Source organism: Macrosteles quadrilineatus, unplaced genomic scaffold (assembly GCF_028750875.1).
Source record: "Macrosteles quadrilineatus isolate MER2022 unplaced genomic scaffold, UCM_ALF_1.0 Scaffold_6__1_contigs__length_79288215, whole genome shotgun sequence".
Taxonomy (NCBI): Eukaryota; Metazoa; Arthropoda; class Insecta; order Hemiptera; family Cicadellidae; genus Macrosteles; species Macrosteles quadrilineatus.
This window is the reverse complement of record NW_026542599.1, coordinates 63,226,526-63,243,860: the sequence shown is the minus strand read 5'-3', so window position 1 is coordinate 63,243,860 and position 17,335 is coordinate 63,226,526. Positions and strand designations below refer to the sequence as shown.

The 17,335-nt window shown below is 35.8% G+C and overlaps 2 protein-coding genes across 3 annotated transcripts in view; one reads left to right on the top strand and one right to left on the bottom strand.

Moving 5' to 3' along the window:
- LOC128997572 (tyrosine-protein kinase receptor torso-like) overlaps positions 1-2,424 on the bottom strand; it is a 35,199-nt gene extending 32,775 nt beyond the window's left edge. The window contains exons 1-2 of the mRNA XM_054423211.1: positions 2,406-2,424; positions 2,074-2,231 (exon numbers count right to left, since the gene is read on the bottom strand). Coding sequence (XP_054279186.1) covers positions 2,074-2,231; positions 2,406-2,424 — 177 coding nt within the window. The remainder of the gene's footprint in view (positions 1-2,073; positions 2,232-2,405) is intronic.
- A 3,260-nt stretch (positions 2,425-5,684) lies between these two features.
- LOC128996201 (39S ribosomal protein L18, mitochondrial-like) lies at positions 5,685-11,423 on the top strand. 2 transcript variants are annotated; one of them, XM_054421343.1, is made up of 5 exons: positions 5,685-5,800; positions 8,072-8,284; positions 8,992-9,111; positions 10,037-10,148; positions 11,251-11,423. In XM_054421343.1, the coding sequence occupies exons 2-5, from the start codon at positions 8,100-8,102 to the stop codon at positions 11,368-11,370; spliced, it is 537 nt and encodes a 178-aa protein (XP_054277318.1). In that variant the 5' UTR covers positions 5,685-5,800; positions 8,072-8,099; the 3' UTR covers positions 11,371-11,423. The 2 variants fall into 2 exon arrangements, with proteins under 2 accessions (XP_054277318.1, XP_054277319.1); XM_054421344.1 differs by having other exon boundaries at positions 5,707-5,800; positions 8,077-8,284.
- Positions 11,424-17,335: the final 5,912 nt, after the last annotated feature.

The following is a 17,335-nucleotide window of genomic DNA, read 5'->3' as shown; positions in this document are numbered from 1 at the left end:
TTAACATTTTTATCTGCTCCGTAAAATCTCTGAATCAAGTTTCTTTATCACAAGTTCTCAATCACACACAGTTTCTTATCATGTCTCCTTTAAACTTATTTTATGACTGCTGTTGCATTTTTGCTACTATTTATAGGCTTCAAAACTAAAATAATTGTCTAATAGGTATCAAGAAGGTTTAGTTAAGGAGCAGTAATAAATCATTTGCAAATTGAGAATGAGCTACTAGTTACCTCACAGTGGCAGTATCTAGAGAGGGGGCCATAGGAGCCATGGTTCGGACCGCGGTGAGGAGGCGGTTCAGGTTGTTCTCACGACAGTTGTGTGATGAGTATTTTCAATTAATATCTAATTTTGTTTAACTCATTAAGAGGAATATGAAAATATTTATATGAAGGAAGGATAGCATATTTTATAAAATTCTACATATAAAAATTTAGAGTAGGCTTTTTTAATATACTCCAAAATTTACTCGTTAGTGAGCCAGAGATTTTTTGTGGCAAAAAAAGTACCTACAAAAAATGCATTACTATTATACGAAACTATCACTTAAAAGTACCTAAAAAAAATTGTATTTTCACACCACTGTAAACATAAAAATAAACAAATTAAGTTTTAAGATAAACTGGCATCCCGAATGTTTTTGAAAAAAAGCATCGGCGATGTTACTCAGACAGGTCAAGAGCGCAGACTGATTTTCGGCGTACCCCCACCCCTACAAAACCGGTTCAGAGCCACTCCAACCACATACCCCCAGGCTTCATAAAGAAACGCACGTGCTCTACCCACTGGCTCAGTAGTCAGTTGATTATTTGTTTTGTTGCGGTTTTTTAGTTAGTAACAAAGTTTTACAAGATTGAACCTATGTGCATCATCCCTCCACTTAAGCACAAGCATATGACAAAATTATAATGGTAAGTAATGGAAGCGTATAAGGCTTAAGCTTTGCTTTGCCGTTTTCTAAGTTAGGTTAGTGTAGACTCAAGATTGAGCAACCCATTACAGTACTACGAGTGTGACGGTGGCGATGTCTACCTGACTATCTACTATCACACCACACTGACATTTCTACAGAGTATTCACTCAGGTAGACATATGTGCGTTCAAGTGTATACATCAACAACGTCGCAGTGTCGCACGCTCACCCGCCCAGCTGGGAAATGTCGTACAGATACCATCTATGTTATAACTTAATACGGAGTACTATGCTTAATCTTTGTTAATACTCCCCTGGATACTGGCGCGCTGTGTGGTGGAAAAACGCGGGCCGTGCCCACCATTCGAAATGGTGGGATACTGAGGCCGGCAGGTCGTATGAACCTCTCTCTTTTACACAAACATATTCTCTCAACCTGCTCTGCTACACTTATTTGTTAACATAAAGATTTGAAATTTATATATTTTTTATAACAGACAGTGCTTATTACTGTGTAGTTTATAGTTTGAACCTTAACATATTTTTTTGTAGTTTATCTAAGCAAATTAAAATTGATGGTTTTTAACACCACTAAAAACCTCAAAAATGTAGTAAGCAAGGAACTATTTTATTTTCTGAAAAAAATAATTGTTGAAGGAATACAATGCGTGTCGACATTACGAAACAAAACATTTAAAAATAGATAGGTTAAATTACAGGGCCGGTAAGAACAGAAAAAGTTGTATCACTGAAAAAAGGAAGTTTTGCACTTAAACTCTCCTTTTCAGATTACAAGAGATTAAACTTTTTCTTCGTCAAGAGTGCTAAAAATGTTGACTTTGCAAGTATAATTTTTCACAAATTTCCGGGGGAGGACCCTGGACCCCCCTCCCGCAACATGGGGGGTATTCCAAAACCCCCTGGTAGTCGTGGCCATGCTGGCCCAGTACTAGAATACCCCCCACACCCCCGAAAGAATGCCGCCCCCCCCCCAAAAAAACCCCCTGGAACCGCCCATGTTACCTCATGTGCAAATTGATGGATGAGGGGACCTCGAATGAAAATATATTAAGCTGGGAGTTATTTGGCCACTGAAAAAAAACATAATGAGGAACACTATTTTATAATAAACTACATGCTCTTCTTAAAGAACTCACTCGATCTGTGCTGGTCCAAGTGGTGTCCTTGACTAATGAATACTGCACTATGTATTCAAGTTCTGGAGTTTCACACCATTTGAAAGCTATCCTATCTGTACCATGACAGAGCAACTCTAAGTTGTTGCTTCCTCTCCTCTTTCTTTTTAATAACTCTCCTGTAAACAAGTATACAATAAGTTGGATGAATCGTATTACTATATTCTGTACATAAAATTAGTTAAATTTAATTCATGTGAACTAGTTTAACAAACATGTAGGCCTATTGAACAAGTTTCATAAAATGTGAACAATGAATAAAGGAGCATATGATGTCTGTAATTGCCTTATACCTATCACCATTATCTTCATCTTTTACAAAAAAAATATTGATGGCATTAGAACTTTGGCTTTCACAAATGAATACATTTAATGTTCAATATTACTTAGGTAATATTTATAATTAATCAAGATTCACTTGGATTTAAAATAAGACACCATGCTTAAGCATTGAAGTAGTTTATTACAGCATCTTGAGTTCAGTCTAACATGTGTTGAGTTACAAAAATAGCGAACCGGACACCACAGCCTTATGTATATCATAGCGTCCTTTAACATATAGGTACTGTACCGTACCTACTTTATAAAGTTATTATACAGGTGATCAACTCAAGGAGGCCACCATTGGGATATCGAAAACGGCAGAATTAGAAAAAACTTTAAATGGGGGACATTCCTTTATTTTTTGTGGCAGTTAAAAATAAGATTTTATTTTTTCAAAATTCATCCGCCATTTTCCAAAATGGCGGCCAACTTTGAAATTTCTTATGGAACACCCTATATTTTATCATGTTTTCGGATAGATCATCCAATTTTTAAAAACTTTTTTATTCTTGAAATTTTTTTCGATAGACCCACTCGTTTAGGAGTTACAGCCTATGAAAAAATGACTTCCGGTGTACATTTTACATCATGTAGCTCCTAAACAAGTAGGTTTATAGCGAAAATGCAAAGAGTATAAAAGGTCAAATAAGTCTTAAAATTGCATCCATATTCCAAAAAGACCATAAAATTCGTTAAAAATATTAATTCTATTATTGAAAAATGGCGGCAAACTTAAAAAGTGAAAAACTGTGTATTTTATGGTCTTTTTGGAATGTGGATGCAATTTTAAGACTTACTAGACTTATTTACTCTTTGCATTTTCGCTATAAACCTACGTGTTTAGGAGGGATGCATTGCACGACGTCCAAGTGCCACGACGTCCAATAAGATTATTCAGTGCCACTACGTCCAAAGAATAATTTTTCAGCTGTTGCACGACGTCCAATATAAAATATTTGACTGTTGCACGACGTCCAAGTGCCACGAGGTCCAAAAGTACAGTAACTGCAAAAAATATAGTCTTTCTACAAGCTTTGGACGTCATGAGATTGGACGTCGTGAAACAGCGCACTATAGAATTGTAAAATATTATCATTTGCACGACGTCCAAAGCCTCTGCCAGTTGCACGACGTCCAAGTGCCACTATGTCCAATAAATATTTGGCTGTTGCACGACGTCCAATATAGCTCAGCGCTGATGCACGACGTCCAAAAGCTCCTGCATACGGTGAATTTTGCAGATCAGCAATATACTACTAGAAGAAGCGTATATTGCGTGCCAAGTAATGAAGTCATCAAGCCTTTTATCATCATCATCATATCATCTATAATATTAAAACGTGACAGGGTTTTTTATTTCACGATTCTGAATCAACCACTTGACGGATTTTCACGATTTTTGTGTTGAAAGAAAGATAATTTTGAGAACTAGGGAATGTCGAAGCTATAATTTTAGTTTAGAATCCCAGTTTTTTTTTAGCGAATTTCCCTATAGGGAAGTAGCTATTACCGTAGGTCTCATGGTAAGACCTAAGCCCGGGACCGATTTACTTTTTCATTTTGATGTCCCCAGAGGCCAAAAACACCATTCGTTCAAATTTTTATATATCTATATATAGATATATATATATATATATATATATGTGTGTGTCCATCCGCACGATAACTTGAGTAATTTTTGTCCGATTTTGATAAAATTTGGTTTGAAGGTGTAAGGCAGGATAAACTTGAATGAGTTCGCGAACCAGCATGATCGGACTATGGGAACGGGGGTTTATGGGGGGTTTTATGGGGTAAAAATAGGTTTTTCCCATTTTTGACCCTAAAAACACAAAATTTCACAATTTCTTTTTAAACCATTTTGTAGAGCTTAAAAAAAAAATAATTTAGTATATTGAAGCGTTATTATGCGCCTAATTGTTACGGAGAAAATAAAAACAAAAATTGTAATTTTAAAATTCCCATGTTATTCTTACGGAGAATAAGTCAACTGTTGTAGTTTGCTTGTTTATGAACATATTTTGATCAAATTTGGAAAATACATTAATTTCTTACTAAACCATAGTACCTTTTAATATTTTACATAAAAAAAAACTTTTTTACTCTCCCTGTTGCAGCAAACCTAAGTACTCATTAAACTAATTCTGTTTAAATAGGGAATAAATGTGATATTTTTAAGGAGACAATTTAGTTTAAATCTAATCAGGCAGATGGAAATTCGCTAAGTCTGCAGGTTTGCTGCGGCGGGGGTATTTAGAAATTTAGTTTAAAATTTAAAAAAGTCTAGCAGCCGACGCTAACATTCTAAACTAGCTTTTCGTATAAAACCTTTTGCTTAACATAACAGATGTAAACATTAAGCTTGTGACACACAAATTCAGGATTTGGATAATAATGGCATACATAGGGTTGACTTATTAATACTATGTGTAATGCTATACTCATTGATACGTTCATTTAATCAGTAACCTAACATTTATTTGATTTATGCGATAAAGGATTATGACAAACAGTTTGAGTATATTTGAGCTCAATATCCTGAGTTAAGTAGCAGTAGTAATTTAATAATTGTTACATATATCCGGTGTTTAAAATTAGAAAAAGTGTATGTAGCAGTATAGAAGTTGGTACCAAGCTTTGCTCAAAATAAATTATTATCATATCCCAATCCGGTTACGCTGTAATTTATAAATATTTACAACCATCGACTTATTATTGCCATTGGTAAGTATGGCAACTGTATTATTACAGTTGGAAGTGGAACGTGAGATTCAGAAAAGAGAATGAGTGACTTATTTATTAATGACCTATCTATTTAAGTGTTTTTGGGATCCCTATAAACAAAACAAATGATTAAGTTGTTTACAAATACCGCAACCATTTCCGATCAAGTCATTGCTTATAAAATATCTGCTAAGCTTTATGTCTGTACTGTATTTTGGAACCCATTTAGCACTTTAGATGCGGCGTCGGCGCACCTCTCAAAGATCAATATCAATAATGCACGATCTTTGCTGTCGCTGGTGCATGCTCTAGTCTAGTGTAGTGGTTCGCTTAAGCCCCGTCGTTGTTGGCAGCACTAGCGCCGCGCCGCTGAATATTGAAAAGTTAAATCTCTTTGGCTTTTCGCTGTCTGTCTGTCACTGTCGACTCAATTATTCGGTGTTTTTCTTACTTGTCAGCTGGAGCTGAATTCGAGTTTCGCAGCATCTGGTTGCTTCGCTTCGCTAGTTCGCTTCAGTTGTTGAAATTGAAATGTTGATATCGTCGTCTGCTGGCTGTCTAGTGTCTGCTCAGCTGTAGCTGTACTCAACTAGGGAATGTTTAAACCCCTCAAATATTTTTTACCGACATAATATTTAACGTAAGTAAAATATAGGACTATCACGGAAAAGAGAAGTGTAATCATAATTATGTAGGTACCTATTGTCTTAGTTTTATAAAGGTTTTATAAAGTCACATAACCTGATATCCCCTAGTCTAGACTTAACCAAAGCATTTGCATTATACACAGCACTAAAAATATCATGCCAAATTCTTGTTTTCTATTCCGGCAACGATTTACCTATTATAATTTTACAAAATTCATATTATGTACAGTTTCTTGTTAGGTAATAAAATAAAACTGTCCCACCAGCCATCAACATAGGCCTAACTTACTAGAACATTTTGCAAAAATTTGATATCAGACTTCATTGCATCATGGATTTTATAGGCCTATAGAAAGTTTGGCGTTTGATTAAGATCAAATTGTGATAAAACTTGGACTAATACAACTTAAGCTTTTTTGTTTTATTTTTTATCAGGGTTAAAAAGGCTCTTCACTCACAAATCTTTCCAGTTGTGATTTTCTGTCCATGAATAAACAGATCATTGATTGTAAATTAGGTCACTTCTAGACTGGAATAGAATGTAATTCCCAGCTACTACAAAACAACCTTACAGCAACTTACGTCAGTTCAAAATTGTAAAAGAATTGCCTAAACTTATTTTCATTGGACGTAGTTAATGTTTAAAAAAAGTTATTTTATAAACCTAGACCTACTATTAGCTTAGCCTCGTGGTAGAAACGGTGTCTATTTGATGGGATACGTCCGTTGGGAGGCCATTCTACATCTTGGGGTACTGTCATTTGATTTGTTTTGTGAGATATAGATGGAGGGTGAGAACAACTGGGACTGCTGTGCGGATCGCTCTTACCTGGATAGGCCTAGTCATCTAAAGTAAAAAAGAATGAACTAGATCAGATTGCAGTCTAGGTCGTGTGAGAAATGAACGGCTAGACATGGAGCAAGCCCTACTGCCTAGTTGTGACTAACTTAAGTGCGACAAGTGTTTCTAGGCTAATGCCCGAAGAGTAGAGGAAGTTTTTAGTGGGCAGTCTTTGGATCCTTAACCTGTTTGATTCCTTGACTACAGGCTAGCCACCCGTCTGCGTAAACACATTTTCCCAGCTTTCCCTCAAAAGAAAAAAAAAGATTTACGGTTCTACCTAAAGGTTATGGGAACGGGGTTTTAGTAGTAATTTAAATACAATTTTTCAATTTCTTTCCAAACCTTTTTTGTACAGCTAACAAAAATGTGTACCTAAGTGTAGTGTTGTTGCACAGTTAAAGAATACCCTACAGAAAAAAAACTGTATAAAAAAAACATTGTTTTTTGGATTCCAATGTTATCTTATGGTGATTAAATTAACGGTTGTAGTTTGCCTTACACTAAGCTATAATAATTTCACTAAAACCACTTGAATGATTAACCTTCCCTGCAGCAGAAAAGCTAAGTAGGCTACTCGTAAAATCTAATTTGACTTTATAGCCCCGTTCACACGGGGCGAGTTTACAAGCTACACGCCGGCTTTTTTACACGCAGCTAGTAAAATAGCTCAGTGTGAACGACGTACTCGCTCAAAAGCTGCTTGTAAAAAAGCTCTGGAAAAAGTTGACGCTGCCGCTACTTTACACGCCAACTCGCCAGCTTTTGAGCGAGTAGGCGTGTAAAGTAGCCCAGTGTGAACACAGTTGCTTGTGCTTGTGCGCTTGTTACTCAAAGATGTTGGAGGATTTGGTTCAAGCCAGCTACTGAGCGAGTGGAAAAAGCATCGTGTGAACGACTACAAGCGCACTTGCCGACTCGCCGGCGTCTTTCTACACGCCGGCGAGTAGCGTGTAAACTCGCCCCGTGTGAACGAGGCTTTAGGGTACCTAATAAATCTGACATATTTTAGGACATAGCTTATTCAAGTGAAAATTCAATCAGGAAAATTGAAATTCTGCAGCTTTGCTACTGAAGGGGTGTTTTTTCTTTCAATGTTTTTGCTAAGAGACTACCACTTGAAGGGCACTGACAGAACTTTTTGTGATTTGATGTCTCTTGCTTCTGTGTTAACAAGTCAGCCAGTTCAGTGCCAACACGACAGAGTTGATCAAACACAGCTAACAAGTGCCTGACCACTGAGCAAATTGTGAAAAGATGGTTATTTTCGTTTAAACTTCTCATTACGTTGGTTGTTGACCAGGAATGCATGTACACAACCAATAAAGGTCTATGTTTTACCTTGAGCTTATTTATTAGTTTCAATTAAGGCCTTGTGAAGTCCTTTGTTCATTTTATCCAATACGGTACATTGTTTTTTCAGAACAGAAGCAGTTGATTCGTTTGCTACCATGAGTTCCTTTAAGACAATGATAAAATTTAGTAAACACTTCTCAAGATCTGCCTCGACCGCTGCTGATGCCAGTTCCACATTTTACTGTTACAATAGAAACCCAAGAAACCTTGAAAAACTTAGAATAGCCCACAAACCAGTTGGATGGTTTCTTGAGAAACCTGGGAAGACATATTGGAACAAGTTAGTAAGATCATATTTTTCTTGTAACGAGCATACATTAAATATTTCCAGAGTCTACACTTACGTATTATTAATTAGTCTACTTTACTTTATCCACACAATAATGTTGGATCCAAAAAAAATTTAGCCTGACTTATAATTTTAAGTAGCATTATCTAAAAAGTTCATCTTTGAAAAACCAACATACAAGCCTCCATTTTGATATCTAACTTAATTGTATACCGCCATTTATTTTGCTTCTGACCCTAATTTGATCAGTTTTCATTCCACATATTTTTGTCACATGTTTAATTTATCTTTCAAATTTCTTTTGGTCGTACATGAATGTCTAAATATCACAAATGTAAATGAGTTTATTACTTTTCTTAATCCCTTTTTCCTCCTGGTGTAATCGGATCACTTTTCGTGTCCCGATTAAGTTATTTTGTTACTCTCACTTAGACATACCACTAGTATACAAGTGTAATATGTGATGGGGATACAAAATATTATTTAGCCTACAGAAATATCGATTTTGATCACATGCTAACATTGCACTTGCTTATTGAAATAGTAAATAGTTTTAAAATATATAAACGCCATTTATAAAAAACTTATTCTTTAGAATCAGCAAAACATTAAGGAGGTTCCGTCATGTAAGAGCTTTTACCAACTAAAATTTCCTTATACTCCGCAATATCTGTTTTACAATGCTTGATTACTTCCAGGTTAGTGGTAAAGACAAACCGAAGTGCTCGCAGTGTGACGGGAGAAGTAGTCCACAACTCAGGCACTGTTGTAGTCTCAGCCTCAACCAAGGAATGGGCCCTGGCCAAGCAGTTGTACAGGTGTGTACGTGTACCAGTAGCCATTGTAGTTTCAGAAAAGTGGGTACTTATGGCCCTTGATAATTGAATAGGCAACGAATTATCAATAATTGATGCCTCTGGCCTAAAGTATAATTTGATCTATCACAATAAGAGTCTCAAATCTTCCCAGTTGTGATTTTCCAGACAAACAGATCACTGATCGTAAATTAAGTCACTTCTAGCCTTGAGGACAACATAATTATTAAGGCTGAAGCAAACAAATAAACTGGTAGTTATCAGAGCAACGATGGCCAATCCACTGATTCCTTGATGGTGCAAGAGTTGGACTGCAATTCAAGCGCAATAGCATTTTGGTATTAAAAGCCGTTTAAGAAAACACTGTGGTAATTCAAAGATGAAAAAAGATAATGGCAGACTTCTTCATGTTTAAACTTGATATCGGTTGGCCCAGTTTTATTTTGAAGAACAACATTTAGCCTATATTTACCGCAGATCTCTTAAGATTACACAGATGTAATTTAAACTCTACTGGCTTGTAGTTTAAAGAGATTTTTGTAAAAAAAAAACTGATTAATTTTAACCCCTTGCCAGTAAAAAAGCAGATAATAAATTGCTAGCCTATAAGTTGACTTTTCTTAGCTTATTGGTTGGTAGGCTACTTATTTTCAGTCTTTTTATACAAAGATTTCATTTGATAACCCCCACCCCTGGTCCAATGATTGTTGGGTTATTGAGAGTTTATTGTTGGCTTAGAATGAGAATACATTGGTATTGTCGCTATTCCAATTAAAAGTAAACAAGGGAAAATATTGGCTACTAAATTGTCACTCCTACTTAATTGGTTGACGTTGACAAATTTATTGAGTTTAGCAGTAATATGAGACTAATGCACCAAGTTAGTAGTTTAAAACAAATGTACCTAAAGATCAGTACACTGTTACAGCTTGGGTGACACAGCTGCATATGTTAACTTGGCTCGAGTCCTGGCTCAGAGATGTCATGAAACCGGAATCTCTGAAGTGGCTTGCTTTATAGAGCGCAAACCTGACACTAAGGTATGAACTAGGCTTGTCTAATGGAAAACTAGACAAGTGGCCCCAGGCCAAAGTGGTTGCATGACGTATGGGTTTTTTTGTCCTAAGACGCCAGGCCCTAGCTCAGGATCGTTTTCTCATTACTTCAGGCTAAATCTAGGGGTTGTGGTGTTATCGCTTCGATAAAATCCTTTGTTAATTTGGTGGATTTGGACACAGGACCGAAGCTGTGCTCTACCACTACACCAGCTCACTCCCCTGTGGAAAGGATCAAATAGTTTTTAGTTTGAGAAGGTCGGTTCATTTAACTTGAACAGTCAATTTTCTCCTAACCCTGCTAAAAGTTGTACACAAAGGTTGTATGAAATCTTTTACCCAACCTAGGTAAATGGTGTCCAATGGGTACAGTTTCTCGAATTTTGATTACCGGTATTGGGTTTTTCCAGGTGTTTTCTTTTTTTAAGTAGTCTATGGACCTATAAGACGGTTTTTTATTGAGGACATGTTAGGTCTAGCAAATGCTTGAATCTCAGGGAAAATTGTCATTTAAGTAAAGCAAATCCACTAGAAAAATTGGAAATTGCTAATCCAGCATGTTTGGGACTTTGGCAGTGCTGTATTTATGAAAAAAATTTAAATTAGCCTACTGAATGCAATCAAAAATAGTTGTTATTTCAAGAATAATGGAGATATCGCTGAAATAAAGTATAAAAGCCAGGGATGTAGGTGTCAGGCCATTTTTCTGTGTTCAATTTTAATTTTTCAGTAGACATACCCTCGATTCAATCTGATTGTGTGAAACCTTACCAAGCTGCCAAACGTGCCTGGAAGGCTTTTTCAGTGTAGGGAAAAATTGTATTCATCATTACCTCCTAGATTTATATGACTTAAGTTTTACCCCTTTTACCTCAACTATTATAATTTAGTATAACAGGTAGTTAGTTATCAAACATGAGTTTCATTTGCAGGCTTTTTGTCTCCAAATACAATTATTAGTTAGCAATAAGCAATGACATCATCAATATTCAATACAAAAAAATACAACATTAGGCACAGCACACACAGATACAGATTCATTATGAACATAAATAATTAAGCCTGGTATATGACTGTTGTGTTGTAGGTGGAGGCTTTTCTACAAGAGCTTGAAAAGGAGGGTGTTACATTGAGTGAACCTGAGGAATACGAACATCCCAGACCCACACAGCTGGTCAAGCCTGAGAAGCCATGGGAAGTTTATTAGTTTCTGTTTTTGTAAGTTAAATTTATAGTTAAATAAAGTAAATTGTTTTGTAAGGGAATTTTAAAATCATCCCTTTCCTGAGTCAGATCCCTGCCTCCTCAATGTAACCAGTCACAACCGCGAAGAAGGGAGTTATCTTACCAATGGTTTACAAAGTCTAGACAACCCCCAAACCTTAACCTTGGATCCAAACCTTTCATCCAACCAACTCCACTTCAACATCCAACCCAACAAGTAAGCTTAGATGTTTCAACAGGCCTATTTTTGTCCTGGATTCGAATTACAGAGGCTTGCGGTAACACAGTTTGAATTGTAGAGGTGGACTTAAAATTTTGGAGGTAACAGTTCGAATTACGACAACCAAATTCGAACTGTAGAGGCTTGAGTATGTGGAAATTTGAATTGTAGAGGCTGCATTAAACGTAAAAATCACTTTGAATTATCGGTATATTATTTTTGAGGTTTCTGAGGTGAAAAGACGAACATTACTAATTATAGAGGTTTTCAAATTATAGAGGTTCAAATTAGCGAGGTTCTACTATAAGATCAACTGAACCTGTGTTTTATTTCAATTTATACTATTGGCAACACTGTCAACAACTCACTGGCCACCATATTAGACCTAAAGAAAACTCTCTCATCGTTAGTTGAAAATGCTGTAAGTGAAAGTGAATATCCTAATTTTTTGTGTTTGTGTATAGTGTAAAGTTTTTTTTTCTTGTGCCAGTTTGGACTCTTTCCCATTCAGGCCAGCCTGCTATTGGAAAAAAAACCTAAAAACCTAAACCTTTGTGCTCTATGTTACACATTCTTTGCCGAGTAGGTACTTAATATATAAACTTTGAGATCATTCAAATTTGACATGGAGTGTCAGTGTGAAAGTGATAACATTGTTTTGCAAAAGGTTAAGTATTGTGGAGTTTGTGTGTGGGAAGGCCTTATGAGGTTGCTTTGAAACATTTGTGTATGCATTCCTAGAGTAAATTGGTAAAAGGCCAAATTGAAATGGATTTAACTAATTTTACCCAGTAATTTGTGACTATTAAAGTATATATATTGTTAATACTATCCACTAGATGGTTTACCTTTGTTGGTTGGAAGTTTGAGCTTTGAAGAAATGCAAGACTCCATACAAGTTGAGTTCTGAAACAAGTAAAACATTGTTATAAGCAACGGTATCAGCAACCCACGACCAAGTCGTGGTAGTTATGATACTTTTGTGGAAAAACCATACAAAAGTTGCAATACCTTTAGAACTGTGATTTTTACAACATTGGTGGTTGTATCATTTCATTTTAGACTTAAATGGACTATAGCATACTTATTTCAATCAAAATAGTGTGAGATTTTTGTATTAATATCTTATTTTCCGGTTATTTTATGGGAAAATCACCATTACATTTCCGAATCTACATTTTCGAAAAATAACAAATAAAACCTGGAGATATTACAGGTGTAGTCTGTAGCTCTGTCCCTACACAGATACATCACTTGGAAATTACTTTTTTGGGTCCAGGGAGACTCAAAACTAATATCTCCATTTTGACAAAAACAATACTTTCTCCATATGGGGGAGAAAGTAAAAATTGCATATTATTTATTACAACAATAAGTAGGCATATTACTTAGGGTTTACTTAAGAAGAGTACTGGTTTGTGCTTCAGAGATTGTAATTAGAGTTTTTTTAATGTTATTGTTAATAGAATATTTTCTTATAACAAAACAACTTCAATATACTAACTAAATTTGTTTTTTAAATCTCTAAAAAATGGTTTGGAATGAAATTGCAAAATGTTATGTTTATAGTCGAAATTGGGGTAAACCAATGTTTACCCCATGAAAGCCCCCATAAACCATTCTTCCTATATTAAACGTTGATTTAAGTCAGCCAAATTCCAATATTAGTGCTCTAAAAATTCTCGCAAAATAAATTAAACTTAAAGAGAGAGAGAGAGAATCTTTATTACATAAGTGTAGAGCTTAGAAATGGTGTCAACAAACAAATTCAAATCTGGAAATATACATAAATGTTACAAAAAAAATGGATTTCATCAGTCTTTTTTCACAGAGGGTGTAGAACTCTTCCATGGTGTAGATGGGATTATCTATCAGCCAGGTAAGTAGTCTTTTTTTCAATGTCTTTGCATTGCCGGTCTTGATTGTTGTCGGAAGAAGATTGTAGAGCCTGGCTCCTGCGTAAGATGGCTTCTTTGCTTATCTGGCAGTTCTGTGTGGGGGCAAGTTGAAATTTGCAGCGTTCCTTGTGTAATGCAAGTAGTGTATATTTGCATTTCTAGGAGTGCCTTGGTTGAGGGAAAAATTTACGACCTCAGAGATGTATATGGCGATTACAGTTGGAATTTTCAGCATTCTGAAGACATCCCTGCAGCTATCGTCTTGCTGGAGGCCACCAAGAATTTTTACGGCACGCTTTTGCAATTTCAGGACACGCTGGACATTCTGCTTGGAAGATTTCCTCCAAAGCACTATTCCATACCTGAAAAGCGTCTCAAAAAGTGCATGGTATGCTACACGTGTTGTGGCTGGAGAGGTAACTTTGTGGAGACGTCTGAACGCAAATAGCGATGAGTTGAGCCGCTGGCAAATGGAATTGATGTGGGCATTCCAACAAAGGTCGTTATCTAGAATGGGTCCAAGATGTTTGGTGGTGTCAGCCACTTGGATAGTTGGAGGATTTGAAACGACATCTTTGAATTTTCCTAAGAAGAGTTGCTGAGTTTTACTCTCGTTGAAGACTAAGTCGTTATTTGCGCAGTAATCCATAGCTTGATTGATTGCGATAAAGTTTTCAACTTCCAGACACTCAGGATGCTCCCTGCTGGCCAAGAGAACAGAGTCATCTGCAAACATGACTGTGTGGCAGTGGGGCTCCATAAATGAAGGTAGATCGGCAACAAATAGGGCAAAAATAAGGGGGCACAATACGGAACCCTGCGGGACGCCTCTTTCTACATTTAGCAGCCTCTGACCTGACAGAATTTTCTCTACCTTTTGTGGCCTGCTTGATCTCCACCAGCTGTTGTCTTCCACAAAGGTCGGATTTAAACCAGGCTTGTGCGGCTTTGCAAATGCCAAATGTCTCGAGCCTCTTCAAGATGAGCTGGTGGTCCAGGCAGTCGAACGCTTTGCTTAGATCTAAGAAGGTGCCTCCAACAGTGTCGCCATCCTCCAAATGATCAATGATATGCTCAACAATTTCTGTAACTGCTGTGATGGTAGATCTGCCCGTCAAAAAGCCCCTTTGGAAGGAGGTTGTTGTATTTCAGGTGATCCATAAGCCGTGTTAAGACAACCTTCTACAATAACTTTGAAAATGTAGGGACCAAAGATATTGGCCTAAAGTTGCCCATGTCATCCTTGGAGCCTTTCTTGTGGAGGGGGTTCACTTTGGCAATTTTCATTTTGGATGGGACAGATGCCTGAGAGAGGGATTTGTTGAAAATAACGGTAAGAGGAGAACAGAGTTCCTCCGCACAGAACTTCAAAAGAAGACATGTGGACTTGCCAATCCTGGAAAATAAGCAGAAGCGAGTGAGCTGGTCCTAACACTCAGATAACTTGAAGGATTTTCTTGTAGATTTCATTTGATTTATACAACGACAACACCAGGTTACATATTTTATGGGTGAAAGATGAGTGTTAGCGTTGAACATATACCTACCCAGTTAAATTTATGTGAAGATAGCTTTGTTACTAACTAAAATAATCAGCTGTTTCTTTAGCCAGGACAATTCATTACAAGATAGGTTCAAGACAGATGAGTCGAGTTTCAATCCGTTACTTTACTTTTCATACTTTTACTTTACAATGAAATGGCGACCATACAAAGTAGGTATTTTAAGCCACGTATGAATGAATATGAGTGTAGGATGAGTGGCGCGATCTTATAATCTTGTTAGTGACTAAGGCCGACATATTCCTTAGACACAGCTGTTAATTAATAGCCCATACAGCTAATGGCAACTAAAGGACCTACAGTTTATAACCACATTTTTGCCTTTGGTATATAAGAATTGGTATAATTATCAGGATAAGCATTAAAAATCTTAAGACATAATTCTGGATTATGGCAAGTTCCTTATTATTTAAGTGATCTTGTTGTGTCGATGGCTCGGTTGGTATCATGAAAATCAGACTTAGATTGTTAAGCACCATACTCGAGCTCAATTTGGTATAACTTCATTTTCATTTATGACTTTTAATGTGAATCAAATAAATTGCACTACAAAGTACATGATGGCATAATCTTCATAGTCTGATCAAGCTACGTTTTCGATCCCTGATTAGAATAAAATTTTGATGTTTTAACATATGTTTAGTTAACTATAAATTACATTCCTGAACAAGAGATGGGAAGTCTAGTATCAATTTGAATAACACTCTAAACAAGTTATACTTTAAACGCTACTCCCCCTTAAACTACTAACTTATTTTGGGCAACTGCTTCTAACCCACGCTGAGGAATTCCTGCTAATCAATTATTCTGGCCTCTCAATTGATTACATTTCAACATTATTCTTGGAATATATAATTGAGATAGTCCGGTTCAATAGCCATAACATTCAGTTTGTGAAACTAAAAATTTATTTAACTATACCCCCACCACAGCAAACCTGCAGACTAAGCAAATTTCCATTTGCCTAATTGGATATATACACTAAAAAGTCTCCTTAAAAATTTCACATTTATTATCTGTTTAGATAGCATTAGTTTGACGAGTACTCTAGGTTTGCTGCAACGGGGAGGGTAAATAAGTTTTTTTTTGTAAAATGTAATAGTTTAGTACGAAATAAATGCATTTTTGTGATCAAAATATGCTCATAAACAAGCAAACAGTTGACTTATTCTCCATAAGAATAACATAGGAATTTAAAATTTACATTTTTTGTAATTTTCTCCATAACCATTAGGCGCATAATAACCCTTCAATATACTAAATTATTTGTTTTTTTAAGCTCTACAAAATAGTTTGGAAAGAAATTGCTAAATTTTATGTTTTTTTTTGGCCAAAAATTAGCAAAACCAATTTTTACCTTATAAAACCCCGTTCCCAAGGTCCGATCATGCTGGTTCGCGAACTCGTATGAATAAATGTACGTTTACACGTTTATACCAAATTTCATCAAATTCGGATCATTTTTGCTCGAGTTATCGTGCTAACGGACACACACACATATATATATATATATAAATAAATATTATGAAAACTGTAGTGATTAGGGCTACTATTTTGATATACAAATGCATTATTAAAAATTAAGTACCCTTTTTTTGAAACTCATTTTATTATTAATTCTATTCATTCGCCTATTGTGTCTGATTATGGTTGGAGTGTCCAATCAAAATTGATCACCACTTACCATCTTTTTTGTATATTTACCGTCTTATGAGAAACAGTATAAGCGTAAATATATGTTTTAAGTGTTTTATTTACTTTCCGTAAATGTAATAACACGTACAATGCTGATCAAGAAGTTATTGAATTTAACTATCCTATTTATTTTGTACTCAATCTATTATCTACTCTTCTAACTGTACAATATTTATGTAAAAAGTCAGATCTTTACTTTTATTAAGTGACGTTCTTTAACCGAGAAGCAACAATTTTAATTTTTTTGATCGCATCATAAAATCTTTAGGCCTAGTTGAAATTGTAATTGTTTATTTTATATCATCTGAACACTAATGAAGCAGATTTCCAAGAATCCTTTAAGCAAAGGTGTCTACAGGGAATCCTTAACCCTTGGAATTGATATTTGTGGTATAATTATCTATGTGTAATCATTGACTATACACCTTAGTCAATGGTGTAATGTATTGAAGAAGATATTAGTTTCATGTGTAATATATTTAGCATACCTTCTCAATAGCGTATCTGATTATATCTCAGTAATGAACCATTAGTTGGTAGTAATGAAGAACAGGTGTAATAGATTTGTAAATA